Raw genomic sequence first — 14,105 nt, forward strand, 5'->3', positions numbered from 1 at the left:
CTTCCGAAGAAGATGAAACTCTACAAGCAATAACAGTCGGAGTTTTTTAGATATATTTATCCATTGTATCTGTTTGTCGATATAGTTTGAAAGAGAAATATATCGCTTTTTGCCTAGATACTACACACTTTTCTTATGATACAGATTATTCTTTATTAGATTTGAAACATAAATAACTTCGCTTTACAGAGTGCCAACGGATTTTAATCACCAAGTTTGTTGGGCAGGAATTCCTTAAATTCGCATAAAACATTTTTGAAATTAAAAACTAATTTCAAATTTTAAACTCTGGTTTCCGTGTTCACGTGTTCGAATGGAGGATTCCGTGTGTGTAATATTTGGTGCAGACATTTTCCCGCAATGCGAGGAACATACATACAGAATCTTCATCTTTTATTATATAAGCGGCTAAAGTGTGTGTCGCCGATAGTTTATTGAGCCACTCAGAAAAATGAGCGCACAAAATTAACATTTCCGCAATTTTTAATTAATATCTCGGCCGATTAACGTCGTACGAAGATGAGAACGGTATCGATGGATTCGGAGAATTTTTTGGAATCCAAGGATACGCGTCTCGAATTTCAACTCGGCATCGTTCCGTAGATATTCTAGAAAAAAGAATTTAGCACGTAGCCAAATCCCTCTAATAGGGAAAACCCAAGAAAGAAAGTGGAAAATGTAGAGAACACGTAGGGGAAAATTAGTTTTTAATTAGTATCTCGGCTAATTAAAGTCCCAAAAAGACACGAATGGTCAAAATGGCATGTCCAATGGGTGTGCTTCGCTAAGCCCGGGAGCCAGCCGTTTCGGAGGAGATGATGTTACTTTACTCCATATATATATGCGGATTAAGTGTCTTTTTGTCGCCGATAGTTTATTGGTTTCTTGCGTAACTGTACCAGCCAATGGGGTGAAGTTGCCACGGCACAGGGTTGCCGTTTCAATTGAGGCGTAGACAATTTCCCATAAAACTTGCCTTTGCTATTACCATCAATAAGTCTCAGAGCCAAACGCTTAAGCGTGTTGGCATTTTTTTTTTTTTTTTTTTTTTTTTTTTTTTTTTTTTTTTACCTGAGCCTGCATTTGGACACGGTCAACTTTATGTTGCCTGTTCAAGAGTTCGTGAAAGAACGGACGTAAAATTAAAAGTAATGGATGGTCCTTTCCAAGGCGAGCTTAAAAATGATGGAAAGATATACACAAGAAATGCTGTGTACAAAGAGATCTTTGACATGGGAATTAACGTTTCATTATTTAAATCACCTTTATTTATTGAGCTAGCTGTGGCTCTTAAGAAATGTACCTTCAGTGGTTTCCTTGATTGCACTCTACTTTAAACAATTAAGAAAGTAGAAGGGGAAAAGCCTGTGAGACAGTAAGCAAAGGGTCGTCTTCGGCGCCTGGCCTGGGTTATTCAGTTTAAATTAGCAGACACCTTTGCACAAATCAATTAGTTACAATTTATAATATCTAGAACAGCGGACATTTTCAAATGTGTGGCCAGGCTTTCTAGTTACTTAATAACAGACGTAGAGGCCAAAGTTTTTCCTCTTGTTTGTTTCAGTGAAATTAATAAATAAATCTTATAAGCAGTGTCTTTGAATCGAAGAACTGCTGTATTTGCTCCAAAACGAATACGTTAAGTGACTGGTTATTCATCAATCGAGCAGATTTCAGACGGTGTTCACTTTTAAAAATGCAATTTAAAAGAAATATACATCGTGGAATGCAATTTCATTGTGAATAATAAACTCACCTACGCAGTATCCATTCTTATCACCAGTTCTGTAGCCGCAAACACATTCCTTACTACCGTTCGACGTTCTGCATCCAAAGCCGTAAGTACCACAACGACAATCTGAAAAGGATGAAGAGAATTACATGATTGGTAGACACAATCTTCATATAAAATACTTCCCTCTGCCCCCCTCTCGATGACTAGACAGGTACAGATAAAAATGTGTTGGGAGAACCACAAACTTCATTAAATATCGAACAGGTATAGCTGCCAGTCACTAACCAACTATAAGACGAAGAATAAAGCTGATGATAGTTCTTTTAGAGGGAAGTTTAGAAGTTTATTATTAACCCTTTGCGGCACAGTGTGCCCGGTCTGGACACACCTAAAAATTTCCTTCTGTACGCACAGAAAAACTGAATGAAAAAGAATTTATAGGTTACTATAGGTACCATCTTTATTTACTGAACCATCTTTACTTATAGTAGATGGCAGCTCAACACAAACCAGTTCATATATTTTAGCCATGTTTAGTTCTTTTAAGACCCTCATTTTTCAAAGAAACCTTCCAGATTTTTTTTAGGGTATAAAAGGAATTGTTTGAAAAGATACTTCTATGTTATTTTTTGGCTGTATGCTAATCTCCTTATTCTATATTAGTTTTAAATTTTTACCTTCAAATCTTGCCTTAAATCAAACGGCGGACCTTAGGTGTGTCCAGACCGGGCTCACCGATAATCTAGGACAACTGAGAGTCTGTATTCTTTGTTTCTCCGCATCTCATCGGTCAGTGCATTGACAACAAAGCTCGTTTCAGCACTCTTTTCGAAGCTCTATTCCAATCAGTGTGCCCACTTTGTGCACACCCACAGAATTAAAGCGATAAGTGCTATCTTCACAAAATTTTACTTGTGTACTCCTCTAGGCCTAATTAGACTGCCTACGTTTCTTTTCTTTTTTTAATCAAAACTCCGACTTTAAAAGGTAGCGTGCCGGAAAGGATTAAGAGAGGAGGATTAAAAAGAGCTAAAGGTTATTAGAAGAAAATGAAGAAAGCTAGAAGAAGGGTCATTAGAAGGGTTACTGTGTAATGGGTGAATCAATTATTAGCCCATCGGGATGAGATCAGATCTCGAACACTTTGTACCTTTGAGAAAGGAGAGAAACCTAATAAAGCAAGTTTTACTTTAAGTTAGCATAGAATATATCATATGACAAATTTAGAATAATACTTAATGTATAAAAAAACAGAAAATAAAATATAGAATAATACATAATGTGTCATATAATAAAATTTTGAATTTTCCAAATTTGGAATAAAATGCGAAAATATAGAATATATCATATGACAAATTTAAAATAATACTTAAAATAGAAAATAAAATATAGAATAATACATAAAGTATAGAATAATACATAATATATCGCGTACTAAAATTGAGAATTTAGAATGAAATGTTAAAACATAGGATAATACATAATGTATCCTATAATAAAACTAATAAAATGGAAGTATAAAATGTAGAAGAGAATAATATTGTATTTTAGAGTTCATGATCACAAATAGTTTTCAGTATTCATTAGGCAAAGTTCCTGAGCCATTAAAGTGTTCATAATTATAGAGTTCACAAAGAAAAAAATTTCATGGTTCGTGTATTTTACATGACTCATACAATATTCATGACTCATTTTTATCATGACACAGCAATCAACATCATGGCTCACTTTTTCAGTTCTAATTTGCTCTTATGACTCAATTTTTATATTTCATTTCGTTTATTACGTATTTGTAAGTATTTTGTTGTTACGATCAATGTAATTAAGTATTTATTACAAAAATCGATAACTGATCTTTAAAATTCTAAAAGGTTGAAAATTAAATATTTTGTTATATTTCGTTTGTTGTAGATAGGTTTACTCTGCATAGATCTAATCCATTTGTGTTACGTTTTTGATGAATTTCTTTCATATTAGAATTAAAATTCTGAAGTTTGATGATCACCCTTTTGAAGGATATATCAATATTTCTGGATGTACGAATATGAAAATTTATCGTGAGAGGACAAGAGACCTTTCTAGCCTCGTATACAGATATCAGTGTCTATTAAATTCGTTTGATGAAAATAAACAGGATATGCCCATGGCCAGTAATAAAACTTGTCAAAAAGGATTTTGTACTCTTGGTGTCAGTATTGTAGTTGAGGTAGAACTGGTATGTACGTCGTCCTGTAGATGCATTATTCCATTGTTTTGCCATATTTGAGTAATTTGTTCTTTTACAGAGAATCAAGATAAAATTTGGGGAATTTTATATATAGAATATTGCTTTCTTGATTAAGAGCAACTTTTTTGACAAAAAATGTGGATCGCTTCACGATTTTGCGTGTCAGCCTTGTGCAGGGGCCATGCTAATCTTCTCTGTATCATTCCAGTTTTAGTTATATACTGCCGAAGCAAGTATTCAAGGACTAGACACTTGCTCTCTAAGCTCGGAAACTCATATTCATTACCATTTAGCCATTAACTCGGTGGAAGGTGTTTGGACACACAAAAGCGACTGGCCACAGTGCCTTAACTCTTTTACAGCAAGTCAAAAGTTTTTAAAATTGTGCGCAAAATAACTAGAATAATACGAATAATTTATATATAGCTCTCTCTCTCTATATATATATACAGAAAAGCAAGAATTTTTTATGAAAGAGATGTTTTAATTTATTTCAATGTTCCTCCTCCTGACGAAGTGGCTTTGAATTTGATTGATTTCCTCTTCTTTTATCTTCTATAAAGTTCATTAAGTTTTTGAATTAGGGTTTCGTTTGTTTGAAGTATTTTAATTTTCCCATTTTTAAAATTCTTTTACACATTTTTATGATTTTTTGAAATTTACTACTTATGAATTTCGGTTTGAGGTCTTTGTGTAAAATTAGTTTTAAATTTCTTATTTTATGTCTTTACTGATAATTATTCAGCAGCTTAATGAGCGAAAATACTAGGAATGCTTATATTATGCTATTTTAAAAGTTTTTTTATAATTATATATCTCTCTATATATAAACATTAGTCTTTAATGAGTAAGTAAGAAATGGAAAATGCACAGATAAGAAGCAGAACATAAACTATACAGAACTGTGCAATGAGAACTCAAGACATAAAAATACAAAAACATTACATAAAGAATAAAGTGAGCAAAAATGCATTAAGTTTCAGCAATAAAACTTGACTTTGAAATGGTCGTAGGCCTTTTTTTGCTATTGTTAAATTTAAGATCATAATTATATATTCTGAGTTTCAGTATTATTAAGATATTTTTTAATTTTTAAATGGAAGATTCTTCCTAGGTGGCAACAGAATCTTCTAAGCTGAGTGCAGTTTGTAACTACTTTCTACTAGATTTACAAGAGTAAGCCCATATTGGAAGGCATCTCATGATCGAGAACATTATCCAAAGTGCAACACACATGTAACTAATGATATTACACTCTTCTGCTGTCGGCAGGGCAGCTGATTCACTAGATTTGGATTATTCGCTCTAAACTTGCTTCAAAGAATCTATTCATTTTACTTAGCGAATGAACAGTGAATACACAAAATGGAGTGTTAGCTCTTTGCTCTTTTTATAAGCATGGGAGAATCATTTGATTCATAGTATATAAATATTTAAATTTTTCTTTTTATTTACTGGAAATATATCTTACATTTTTATGTGTTAATGTGTGAGGCAGTGTGTGTGTGTGTATGTATGTGTGTATATGTATGCATATATCAGAGATGTGCTATTCGTTCACGAACTGATTCAAAGAGCCGATTCATTTTCTGAGCTAGCTAACACCTGATTCATAAGAAAATGTCCTGTAACTCTTTTAGATTTCACCCACCGAGATCTCTTGGTAGTTCAGTTCCCATTTTATAGAAGAAAAGAACGTTTATTCTCTTAAGTTAAAAGTGAGTTATTTTTATCATTTTCCAAGGTTTTGAAAATTTATTTTATTCTATAATTTCATTGTCAGTTTTATATAAAAAGGAAGTTTCAGGGTTTCTCAAAACTGCAGCTGAAAGAAAAAAGGCTAGGAAGGTAATGTTTGATTGAGTCAGCGCTTCCGATCCCATTGCTCGTTGGATTCTTTTCCTTCTTCACTTCATCCTCGCTAACCTTTCTTGATTGACACCTCGTTCATGGTCTTTACCTTCAAGGTTAAATCTACTGAGCGGTGAATCATATAACAGAAACGATCCAATTCAGTGAGCGAGCAGTTCTGATCTGATTGATAGAAAAATGGTTTTGACTACCCCTAGTACACAATGGGTAGTAAAAAAATATTCGAATTTTATATGATACGAAATGTGAATCTGCTGAGACTTATGGCTCATGTTTCGGACAGGGTGGAGCACTTGAGATTTCATTGCACCTTGCTACATTTATTGGTTTCAAATTATAGTTTTCGTAAACTGATGCATTTACAAAAAATTTAGTAGCTACTCTGTTTAAAATAAAGGCTGAAGCTCAAAGTGTTTAACCGCCGTGTTCCTTATGAATAAGTTTACTTTTGAGCAAGTCTTTTTTAGCATTTAAGCAAAACTTTTGACTTTTATTTTCTTTACTTGGCATCCTAATTCGGTTAACCGTTCTTTGAAGTTTATTGTATTTACTATGTATTGCAAAACAATTTTCAATTTTTTTTTTTTAAATTTTAACTCAATTTCTGTGTTTGTCTTAAATTTTGAGGATGATAATTTTAAATCTCTATTGTTAGGAATTTCTGTATATATGTAAATAATTTTAGTGAAACTATATTTAAGGTTCCCTTCCACATTCATTATACATGAAAATTTCTGCTAGCTTTTAATGTATCCTATTTCAATTTGGATGTATATTGGAAGAAAAGGAATCAAGGTACAAAATGAAAAGTCATTTTTAAATTAAAATCAAGAAAATATCACTTATTCATGACATTTTGAGGAACTTATATATAATAAGTTTTACGGCTAAACCCGTAACGGTTAACCGAAATTTCACGGCTAAACCCGTAACGCTCAGAGGGTTAAAACTGTAGTATTTTTTGCATAATGTAATATGAAATGCTAGAAAGAGACGATTCTCTGCCGAAAAAGTAAATTATCTCGCTAAATTGGCGAGTAAGTGCCAAGCTCGCGACGGTTTGGCGAATAATTTTTATCGCCAAATTCGGCGAGAACTTGCAAAAGTCACCAGAATTGGCGACATATGGGTGCGGTCCATGTAAAACTGTAATGGGTAATGTGATTGAATAAATGTAATTAATGTATATATGTAACTCTAACCGCATTCGGGTCTCATACACCTTAAAGTAATTTCAAAAAGTCGAAAGTACTAGAGATTTCTCGGGGGAAAACCAGGGGAAAACTATAGCAGACAGAAGAGAATATCGGATTCTCAGTAGTTGTTGGTTCAGAGTCGACTTCGGAGTCTTGTGGTAATCACCGTGTGAGTTTCGCTCTTTAGATGTCATTTGCATTGCGTTGAGTTTAACGATTTTAGTCGTTTGAAGTTTCAAGGAAGTCATGTGGTGACACATCAGAAATTTTTAATGTTATTTTATGTATATTTTTCTCCACTTTGGTCATAATTATACAAATACGTTTTCTCGGCAAACTTTAGTTTATTCCCCGAGTGGGTTTTAAAGAGAAATGCTCAGTATTGCATCTAGACTTCTCACCTTTGCAAGTTTTCGTGTCGTAATCAAATTGCAAATTTTTGTCAGGGCATGCGCAGTAGGCTTTACCGTACATGCCGCCTGCGTAAGAACACTTGATACTAGTGTCAGTACCGCAGTCTAATTCATTGTTTTCACAGTCATCAATTAGATGGCATTTGTCACCACGCGTGCCGACAAAGCATTTGCAGTGTTTTGGTTTGCCGTCTTCTTCCAGACAGTACCCGTACACGCAGTCAGTGTCATCTGTGCAGGTTTCTGAAAATAAAATATTAAAACGGTTAAAAAATTCGTAGAGGTTTATATCTGACACATTTGTACAGATTTAAGAATGCTTTTATCTAGTCTAAAATTTGCGATATAAATTTAAATGCTAAACATAAGTTACTAAGCAGATCATGATTAGATTCTTTCCAATATGTCTATTGAATTCAGAAGTCAAACAACAAAAATCAGCGTTATATTTTCAAATTTTCACAGCGACATTTTTCACCCAACATTATTAATCAAGCAGTTAAAAAATTCTTATCTCAACACACTAAAAGGCACACTCCTGTTTTAGGAGATTATAAAAATTCTGTTGTCATTCCCTTCTTTCCATCAATTAGCTATAAAATTGCACATATTTTGCAGAAATTTAACTTTCGGGTCGTTTATTCTCCCATCAATAAAATTCCGAGTTCCATCCTCAAGGATCCCATTCCGGATATGAATTCCTGGGGTATTTATAGGATTCCTTGCCAGTGTGGTTTACTTTACATTGGCCAAACTAAGAGAGCCTTAAAATTTCGTGTCAAAGAACATAAGGCATATTTTAGAAAAAAGGAAACACAGAAGTCTTCTGTTGCCCAACATTGTTGGTCCAAACATCACACTTTAAATTTTTATGCTGCCAAAATTATTCAAAAACCATCTTCCATTGGTGAACTGGATTTTCTAGAGGCATTTCACATTCACTGTGAAAATTTGAAAATATAAGGCTGATTTTTGTTGTTTGACTTCTGAATTAGTATTTGTTCCGCGTGTTATTGTGTTTTAATTATGTCTATTGAAGACAGCACATGTTGAAGACAGCAGATCACATCTGAGAATTCATAAGGCAAATACAGTCAGTTTACTATATACCGTGGCAATACCGCATTAGAGTAACTTAAAATCATAACTAACTGGCAGTTAGAAGAAGCTCAGGAAAGAGATATAACTCATATTATAATTTAGAGAGTTCCACCTTATAGATTCTAGTGCTTTTAGGTCACATAAACTAACAAGCTCTAAAAAAGACTACACAACAAAAAGTCAGAAGAAGGCTGTACATATCGCTTTATTCAATCATATACAGCTGAAAAGATGGCACCGCTTGGGCTTTCATAAATATAACACTTCTGGTTTAATTCCAAAAGGCAATGAACTTAAGATAAAATTTAATTAAACTAGTCTAACGGTTCACAAGATGATTTAACGCGCAGGAAGGCTCTGAATCGCAGAAGCCGGCAGAAACAAGTTTAATGGCTAGAAGCATTCAGTGCTACAGTATCAAACCGCCAGTAATTCCGAGTAACAACGTGGCCTACAATCAGGCATAACACGCTCTAATGTCACCTTCGAAAACCTTCACTTATAAGCAGTTCTTTCTACCTTAATTTGATTACACGCGTGATATCTGATTAACACCTTGGCAGGAAAGCTTGGGTGAAAACGAGACAAAAAAAAAGTTACTTTAACCAAAAAAAAAAAAAAACTGTTTCTCAAACTATATAAATCCTTACAATCTTCTTGGGAAACGTACTCTAAGTCGAGAATCTAGAGCAGTGGTGCCCGACCTTCGGCCTATCGCGAGCACATTTCCAAAACATCAACATTTTTGTTAAGCATATTTCCAATCTTATGTGATACATCCGAAATATTAATTTCGGCAAATGGGTTTGAGATGAATAATAATATTGGTTGAACTTTATGGAAATCAGAGAAGCGGAGTTCAAAATTATTTTTCAGTGCATTTAGGTTTTCTGAGTATTTCTCTGTTTCAATTGCCTTGTGGTTAATAATATGGCTTGATAAATTCTGAAAATGGGTAAATTTTTTTCTTTCATCTGATTTATCCACAAATTTAACTTTATCTGAAAAACAGTTACAGTCCCAGTCAATTGAGAAAGGGCTTTTTGTTTTTATGGAGATCTTCGTTCAGTTTATTCAGTTTAGCTGTTATATCCTTGAAAAATGCAGATCAGATAACCAATTATTATAGTCCAATTTTTTATAACTTTCGTTTCCGGATTCCAAAAACTGCTTTATCTTACAAGCTGCAAATCGTTGAAGAACTTTTCCCCTGCTGAGTAATCTAACATCGGAATGAAGCAATAAGATTCCATTTTCGCTATCAAGCTAATCAGTCAGTAATCAATTATTTTATAACGTCTTACAAGATATCTCTTATGACTATAAATGCTTACCATATTATTTTAACAATTGATGATGATGATGCCGTGTCTATGACAAAGTGCAATTATATAGCTTCAAAGCTGTCAAAGACAACTTTTGCAACCTCGGCAGCTCTAACAATATAAAGTAGGTCCACTGGGTCTTCAATGCCGATGCTAAACAATCTGGCCTGGATTGCTGGGAAGCTGAAGATGTGATGGCGAGACAGTGGGATGTCATCTGAGCAAGGAGGACAAATGTTGGTGTAACTACGCTTCCGTCTGCAGAAATCCTCATCCCTTTCAAGTGATTTGTCCTAAGTCTGGCTATGATAGTCGATATCGCTCTGTCACAGTTCGATTCCGGAATGGAGTTTCCTTTAACTTGACCGATTAGTCTTTGACTGGCAACTGCATTGGCATCAACGAGGGTTAGGCAGTTGGATGGCTGAGGAGAATCACGGGGTGCCTTTGCAAGCTCATCGGCCTTCTCATTAACAAAAATATATTAATAGTTAAGAAATATAAATGAATGGTAATTTTTGAAATATTTTTTGTTCATAATACCTAATCGGGCTGGCCAGCACATACAAAACGATCCGCGAGCACTTGTGCTCGCAAGTACATTGTTGAGCACCGCAGCTCTAGAGGACTAAAGCGAATTATCGCTATGCCTTGTTAATCAAACAGAAAACGTAACAAGGGTGTAAAAGATCCTTTTATTAAGAGGATGAGAGATGTCAAATATTTGACCAAAAGGAACTTCTTATGCTTACAAAGTCAGCCGCCATTTACGGCGTAACTCAAAAATAAGGAAGTACAAATTAAAACTAAGATAAGTCGTAAAATAATTAAAGTTTAAACAGAAATTATTATCACGCAATTTTGCTGAAACCTGTACTGACGTGATAAACACTACTGGCAAGAATAAAGCAAAGCCGAAGACAGATAGCTATCGTAGAATTTCAACACTAGTAACTTGGCCTTCAGCAGGGGGAACACGCTCTGTCTAAACAATATGGTGTGTGTATTTAATTATGGCAAAGCACACCAGGGCTATCTGCCTAAGAGGAGGGATGCCTTTCGTGGAGGACTTTCTAAGGTAAACTGGCTCGTATACACGTTACACATGGGGAAAACCACGAAAACACCCATGCAGCCAGCCCGTTCGCGGGATTCGAACCTCGGGCCGAACTACCAGTGTTCAGCGACTTTTACCGCTCGGCCGCTGGTGGGCCCGTCTAAACAATATGAAATCTCTCTTTAAATACTATCGCTTTCTACCGCATTTGAAAAATCGCGAATTAAAATTAGCAATCTGGCAGGAAAACGGAAAGACAGAATGAGAGTAAAGACACATATCGTAAAACAACTGGTTAGATAAAATAAATAAATACCTTACAAAATTAAATGAAAAATTTAATAATTTAATAATTATGTGATTTTAATCAACCAGATATGGCCGGTAAGCTCACTTGGTTAAATAAATTAAATCAATACTCAAAACAAAAGGAACACACTGTAAAGTATAGAAGAATAAACAACATTTGAAAAGGAGAAACTCTGTTAAGTGTGAGATTAAATAATTATATTTACATCAGAAGTTCACAAAAATATCACTGACGTTTTGAATTAACACTCATGTAAAACAAAATCATCTAGAGCATTTTTGTGGGTTTAGGAATTTCATTTGGCAGAAATTGTGCGTTGCCATTACATGGAATTTTTTTTTTCAGTTTCCATACAAGCAATTTTTACGGGCAATTTTACTTCCTTGTAGGAAGTCAAAGAAGTATACTAATGCTAAGTAACGCACGTACGTATGTATGTAACTCCCATAACTCAAAAATGACTAACCTCAGAACGCTGAAATTTTGTGTATCGGACTGCTACGACATATAGTTGCGCAACTCGCTTGCACCAGACGTAGATATACATATACATACGCACTCTGTTACCAGGCTCAGTGAGCTCAGTTTTTTATTCTTATATATTGGTGAATTGTGTATTTTTTGCTTTAAAAGTGATTGAATTATGTTGTTCTTAATTTCGTGCTAAGAGTTTTATCTCTTTAGTTAATCTGTATGCAAGAGTTGTAGAATTATCAAAATTTTTTTTAAATTTTAATTGGTGCTAAGCCTAAAAAAGCCGCCATTTACTTACATCTGAAACTCTTAGTAGATAAGTGAATTAAGTCAGTCTAGGCACCATTTTCCGTCTTTTTTCCGAGTGAGAGCAAACGTAAAGGTTAAGTTTTGTGCACAGAAAAATCTCTCTTCCTGCCCGCTGGTTGAATTCCTTCATTTGTGTTGAAATTCTAATTTTAATTGTAAAATATTTTTCTTTACTGTTTTTAACTGTATTTGGTGTTTTATGCTTTTCTGTATTTTACAGTTTTTAATGAAGATGTTTTGAGTTTTTATGTATTTTTGCCTTACCGCGAAGTGAGAACGGAATGAATTGAATGAGAAATATATTTCTAATGAAATTCAAGTGTAAAATAAATTCAGGAAACAATGTCTATAATTTAATAGCCGTACAAGGAAGTCATGAGGCGTCCACATCAGGATTTTGCTTTTATTGCGTCGATTTTTACTTCTTTGCACGAAGTATAGGAAGAATTGTAAAATTTTGGGTATCATGCTTCAACATAAATATCCATTTTGACCATTCCCGGTTGAATTTGGGTGAATTCTGCACGTACAGTTCAGGACTCTACCTACAAAATGTCATAATCTGTTTAAAGTGGATTGTAAAATGGTTTCAGAATAAATTCAAAAAGTATTTTTTGTGACGTCTATACGTACGTACGTACGTACATATGTATACGTACGTAAGTACGTACGTATATATGTATCTCGAATAACTCAAAACGACTATCCGTATAATGGTAAAATTATGTATATGTGATTGCTATAACATTTAATTGTGCACTGCCTTTTTTTCTTGCTTTAGTAGTGGCAAAGTATATGAAATAATAAAAAGCACAAGGAAAAGCCGGAGCTGTGTCGATACGTGCTTGAAGAAGACTTTTGATTGCGTAGTATGCTAGTAATGTTAACTTGGTAATATCTAAAGAACTTGGCACTTGAGGCAATTTTATTTTTATTTTTATTTGCAATTGATTTTTGTGGCCACAATCACCTGCCACTCTATTTACATTTTTAATATTGTTGAGATAGAAAGCAAGCCAGCGAAATTACACCTTAGCAAGATAGAGAGCAAAGCTGAAATGCGTAGTTAAGCAAGATGGAAGCACGCGAAAATAAAAGTTTTGGTTTGCAATTGGGTGATTGGTCAAAAGGCATCTGAATTAAGGGTTACGTAAGATACCATGATTAATTTGAATGACGCAGTTTAGACTTACGGCGCTATTTTTAGGACAGATAAATGAAGTTTCCAAATGAAATAGAAAATAAAAGAGGTTATAGTGAATTAAATTTAAAAGTTTGCTTTCATATTATTTATCTTACATATATACCTTTGGCACTGCGAAACGCAACAAAAAAGGCAGTGCACAATTAAATGTTATAGCAATCACATATACATACTTATATATATATAATGTTATAGCAATCATGTAAATGGCGGCATAATTATATATATATAATGTTATAGCAATCATGTATAAATAATTATATATATATAATGTTATAGCAATCATGTATACATAATTATATATATATAATGTTATAGCAATCACAGACATATACATATACCGGGTGGCCATAATTAAACTGACAGTGCTCACAGTGTTCTGTAGCGCGATCTATTTGCGAGAAAGACGCCACATTTTGTAGGAAAATTAAACAAGACGGGGGACGAAGGATTCCGCGAAAAAAAAAATTAGTTCCAAAAGTCACAACTAGGGGAATATTTGGTGCTGTGTAATAGAAAATAGAGTGTTAACAAATGCAAATTAATACGGAATAAAATTTATCGTAGGTCCATTCTTCTATGAAAACATTACCCCGACAGGACCGGAAACCTGTTCTGTTACCAGAGAGAAATATCGCCACATGTTGAACAGCTTTGTCATTCCGGCACTTCAGCAAAGACAATGCCTGGGGGAAATCATTTTCATGCAAGATGTAGCACCTCCACGCGTTGCTGTACGGGTGCAAAATGTGCTACGACAGAAATTCACAACAGAAAGAGTCATTAGCCGCTACTTTCCAACTGCATGGCCACCTCGGTCGCCTGTTCTTACCCCATGCGATTTCTGGCTATGGGGTTACCTTAAGTCCAAGGTCTATCAAG

General features: G+C 34.3%; 1 protein-coding gene and 1 non-coding gene across 8 annotated transcripts in view; both read right to left on the minus strand.

Annotated features, from left to right (window-relative positions):
• The window catches only part of LOC118191531 (uncharacterized), a 187,992-nt gene that overhangs the window by 113,412 nt on the left and 60,475 nt on the right, over positions 1 to 14,105 (minus strand). For 5 of the 7 annotated variants that reach the window (XR_015043964.1, XM_085826729.1, XM_085826726.1 and 2 more), the window contains exons 2-3: positions 7,432 to 7,686; positions 1,757 to 1,858 (exon numbers count right to left, since the gene is read on the minus strand). Coding sequence is in view for 6 of the 7 variants with exons in the window: in XM_085826729.1 (XP_085682855.1) it covers positions 1,757 to 1,858; positions 7,432 to 7,686 (357 nt within the window). In the remaining variant the exon portion in view is untranslated. Of the gene's footprint in view, positions 1 to 1,756; positions 1,859 to 7,431; positions 7,687 to 9,878; positions 10,314 to 14,105 lie in introns of those variants that run through there. The other 2 variants (XM_085826731.1, XM_085826730.1) reach the window with 2 other exon arrangements.
• LOC118191533 (U6 spliceosomal RNA) lies at positions 4,094 to 4,199 on the minus strand. The gene has a single exon (XR_004758617.2). It is a non-coding gene; the product is annotated as a U6 spliceosomal RNA (small nuclear RNA).

The sequence above is a fragment of the Stegodyphus dumicola genome, chromosome 11 (assembly GCF_044657685.1).
Source record: "Stegodyphus dumicola isolate Sdum_Otavi_A_Nest chromosome 11, ASM4465768v1".
Lineage (NCBI taxonomy): Eukaryota > Metazoa > Arthropoda > Arachnida > Araneae > Eresidae > Stegodyphus > Stegodyphus dumicola.